At 44.9% G+C, this 3,955-nt stretch overlaps 1 protein-coding gene across 1 annotated transcript; it reads left to right on the top strand.

Moving 5' to 3' along the window:
- The first annotated feature begins 3,047 nt into the window (after positions 1–3,047).
- LOC108858405 (uncharacterized protein At1g43920, Chloroplastic-like) lies at positions 3,048–3,560 on the top strand. The gene is made up of 2 exons (XM_018632334.1): positions 3,048–3,170; positions 3,252–3,560. The coding sequence occupies exons 1-2, from the start codon at positions 3,048–3,050 to the stop codon at positions 3,558–3,560; spliced, it is 432 nt and encodes a 143-aa protein (XP_018487836.1).
- The last annotated feature ends 395 nt before the right edge of the window (positions 3,561–3,955 follow it).

Here is a 3,955-nt window from a genome sequence, read left to right as displayed (position 1 = left end):
CCGGCTTCTCCCTATTTTCAGACGATGAGCTAGACAAACCCCGTAACAGTCCACACGTACAACAACCAAATTGTACTCCTGTACATGCAAAGAGTTGTCCGCATGTACAGCTTCCCAGGAGTACAGGCTCTCACAATGCTAGCAGCTCTCGGATTCCAAAACCCTCTCGAATCTCCCTCATTGACGAGACCGTCATCGGAGGGGACCAGCTACTTGAAGACATGTTCAAAGAAGACCCCGCCAACATTCCGGACAGCTGGGCTTCCGAAGATGATGATGAAACCGGAACTGATGCGTCTATTCCGGCTGACAATGTCCCTAATCGTGGCTATGATCAGGACTTTTGGGCCCCCCTTCTTGACACACACCTTGGCGGTTCTGATGCTGCTGAGGTCATGGCTGGGATCACAGTTCCAAAGACTGCACCTCATATCATTCACTGTACCACCGGAGATGCTTTTGACCACACCATTCTAGTCTCCGGGGAACTTCCACCTTACACAAAACCTGAAATTGGCTCCTTCCCTGTACCACCTGGGAACAGTCCAACATGTACAGCAAAGCAGCTGTCCACCCGCTTCACGTCCTGCGTCGTACACGGGTACGCGTAACAACAGTACATCTGGATTTCAAGTTCCTCCTCGTACGCCACCTCCATGAGAGACCAGGCCTCTTTCTGAAATCAGCGAAAAGGAATTTGACATACCCCCACTTTTTGACGACACCCTCTACGACGTGGAAGATGTCCCAGACTTGGATATTGACGATGACGAACCTTATGTCGGTAAACTTTACGCCTCAAAACAAGACTGCCAAATTGGTCTTGCTATCTACGCAATCAAGGAACAATTTTATTTCAGGCAAACCAGGACTAGCAGGCACAAATTTGTACTGAGTTGCCACGATACAAGGTGTGATTGGAGGATACTAGCTAGGGAGCTAACTGCGTGTGGTTACTACACCATCAAGAAGTGTCAGTTGAGCCACACCTGTGACTGGGAAACCCGTAGGCTTTACAAAAGGCGTGCTACTGCTAAGGTTTTAGCACATATCTACTGCTCAAAATATGGAGAACATACTGATGCACCCAAATCCATTCAGCTTCAGCGGCTTGTTTTTGAAGATCTGCGTGTCTCTGCTTCTTACATGAAATGTCATCGGGCAAAAGGCATTGCAATAGACATGACACATGGGAATGCAGAGGACTCTTACCTCAACATTGCAGATTATTTCGAGAGGCTCAAGGCAACTAATCCCGGGACCATCACTGATCTTCAAACCGAAGTTGACGAAAACGGAGACACTCGTTTCCTGTATGCATTCCTGGCCTTTGGAGCTTCTATCCAAGGTTTTCGTCGCCTCCGTCCCGTCTTGATTATTGACGGTACTCACTTGTCTGGCAAATATAAAGGGACACTACTTACTGCTAGTGGTCAAGATGGCAACTTCCAGGTCTTCCCTCTAGCTTTTGCTGTTGTAGATGGAGAGACCCATGACGCCTGGACCTGGTTCCTCTCCAAGGTTGAAAGAATTATTGCTGATTCTAGCACGCTTACAATTATCTCTGACCGCCATGTCTTCATCATCTCAGCCATAAGTCAGACATTTCCCAAGGCACATCACGGTGCCTGCATAGTTCACATTATGAGAAACGTTGTCTCCCGCTACAAAAGCAAGGGCCTTGCTAAGTTGGTTTGCGAGGCTGCTTTCCAGTTCCACCGTGCTGATTTTGATGCCAAATTTGACAAAATCAAGATGGCCAATCTACCCTGCTTCAAATACCTGGAAGATATCCGCACCTCAAAATGGTCTCGCACCTACTTCCCTGGAAACCGGTACAATCTCATGACCAGCAACGTCGCAGAGCAGCTGAACAATGCAATCTCAAAATCCAGATCTTCACCAATTGTTGAGATGTTCATGTTCATACAGCGAATGCTTACCCGCTGGTTCTCTGCCAGGAGGACTAAATCTGCAGCAAAATCTCCACATCTAGAGAGTGGAGCTTCTCTGTGAGGGGTCTTTTTGGCCATGGCAACACTGTCCACCTAGATATTAAGGCCTGCACATGTCAGGTCTTCCAGAAGCTGAAGATACCTTGCGGTCATGCACTCATGGCTGCAGACTCAGTTGGACTCTCCTACACCGGCTTAATTGGAGACTACTACAAGACTCAACACTGGATAGACACATATGCAGGTGTGATTTACCCCGAGGCAGACATTGGTGAATTCTCCATCCCTCCAGCTCTTTCAGATCTTCCTATAGGCCCTCCGAGAACTTGCCGCCCTTCTGGTCGCCCTCGTGAAGGGCGCATCCCGTCTACTGGAGAGATACCGGTAACTATATCTCTCACTTCAATTTCACAACTAGTTTTATCATGTTTTAATGTAACTTCTTCTTGCAAATTGCACAGCCTGTGAAGAAAACAAAAACTGTTCCCAACAAGTGTACCCGCTGCGGTGGTACTGGCCATAATAGGACTCGCTGTGTTTGCCCTATCTGACTTGTGGTGAATCTTATATCCAACAGATGTACCTTTTGGATAATAAATTCACCTTGTCTCTACTATTTTCTTTAACACTACTACATTTTGAACTTGTAAGGCTTCTCTTGGATAGCAATCTGGATAAACAAAACCAGCATGCAGTGCCTGTTTCTTTTTGGGTGGCACTAAAAGCCTTTGTAAAACTATTTTCCATAACATATGGCTAATTCTGAAGTTATTTTGTTTGGGTGAATGTTCAATGAATGGTTGTATTATTTATACCCTTGCACATCTGTACAGATAATAACATCACTAAACAGTACAAACAGTTTTCCTAACCCCATCAATCCACATGTACAACCTTCCTCTTGTACTCCAAGGTCTTCGACTAAGGCCCAATAAAATATAAAGGCCCAACAACATAAATTATAACGTCGTCGTTTACCAACTCCATATTCATCTCCAACTTCAGTATAGAAACTCGTTTAGACACCAGCTCAGACACGATTAGGGTTCAAACTTCTCAATTTCTCCCCAGGTACAAAAATCAAAAACAAAAATGGTTAAGAGCCACCGTGGTTTCCCAACACACTGTCCCTGTGGTTCACGGGTCTCATTCCGCACCTCCAAAACAATCGCAAACCCCGGTCGACTTTTCCACAGCTGTCCCTATGGAAACGAGGTACTCTGAATATGCGTTTACGGTTATTTTGTAGGAACACCATGTCCCAATCTATTATCTTACGTATTCCTAACCATACAGAACAATCCACAACATCTATTCAAGTGGACGGACGAATCTATGGTCGAGGAAATTGAGGACATCAAGGATCGTTTCGATGAGTTTGAACAGGAGGCTCTCGGACACGCAAAGGATCTGGAGGTGCTTCAGACCGAAGTTCAAAACCTCATTCAAAAAAATATGGCCCACGCTACCACTATCCAGCGTTGCCATCATGATGTGGAGGAAACAAAAGACCAACTTGAAGGCCTCAAAACAGATCTGAAATGTCTGAAAAACCTGCTCCTCTGCACACTCTTCTTGGGCTTCGTCTATAAGTTCATCCTCTAAGTTCGTTTCCCTTGTAATTTGTATCTTTTGTACGTTACGACTCTCCATTTTGTATGTTCGTTTAGAGTCGGAACCCATCTATGTTTCTGTATCTTTTGTACGCTACTATATGCTTGTTCATTGTAATGAACAAAACTATCCACTAACTTTTTCCAAGACCAATTCTTTACTGATACAACTATTCTCGTACACGCTTTCTCCCAGTACACAAGTTCAGCGAGTCATAAACAAAACCTTTTACCATTGATAGTCGTACACTTGTACAATGAACCTCGGTTTCGCACTCTTAACCACTTCATCTGCTCCCCTACTCATTTTCCAAAAACATGTACACTCACTTCATCTTAATAATCTAATTCTCTACACACTAAACACTCGATCAACTTTCATGACTA

The sequence above is a fragment of the Raphanus sativus genome, chromosome 5 (genome assembly GCF_000801105.2).
Source record: "Raphanus sativus cultivar WK10039 chromosome 5, ASM80110v3, whole genome shotgun sequence".
NCBI lineage: Eukaryota > Viridiplantae > Streptophyta > Magnoliopsida > Brassicales > Brassicaceae > Raphanus > Raphanus sativus.
This window is presented reverse-complemented; position numbering and strand designations above follow the sequence as displayed.

Coding starts and splice junctions, on each gene's coding strand:
- LOC108858405 (XM_018632334.1), top strand. CDS start 3,048: ATGGTTAAGAGCCACCGTGGTTTCCCAACACACTGTCCCTGTGGTTCA. Junction 3,171..3,251: donor GCTGTCCCTATGGAAACGAG/GTACTCTGAATA, acceptor CTAACCATACAG/AACAATCCACAACATCTATT.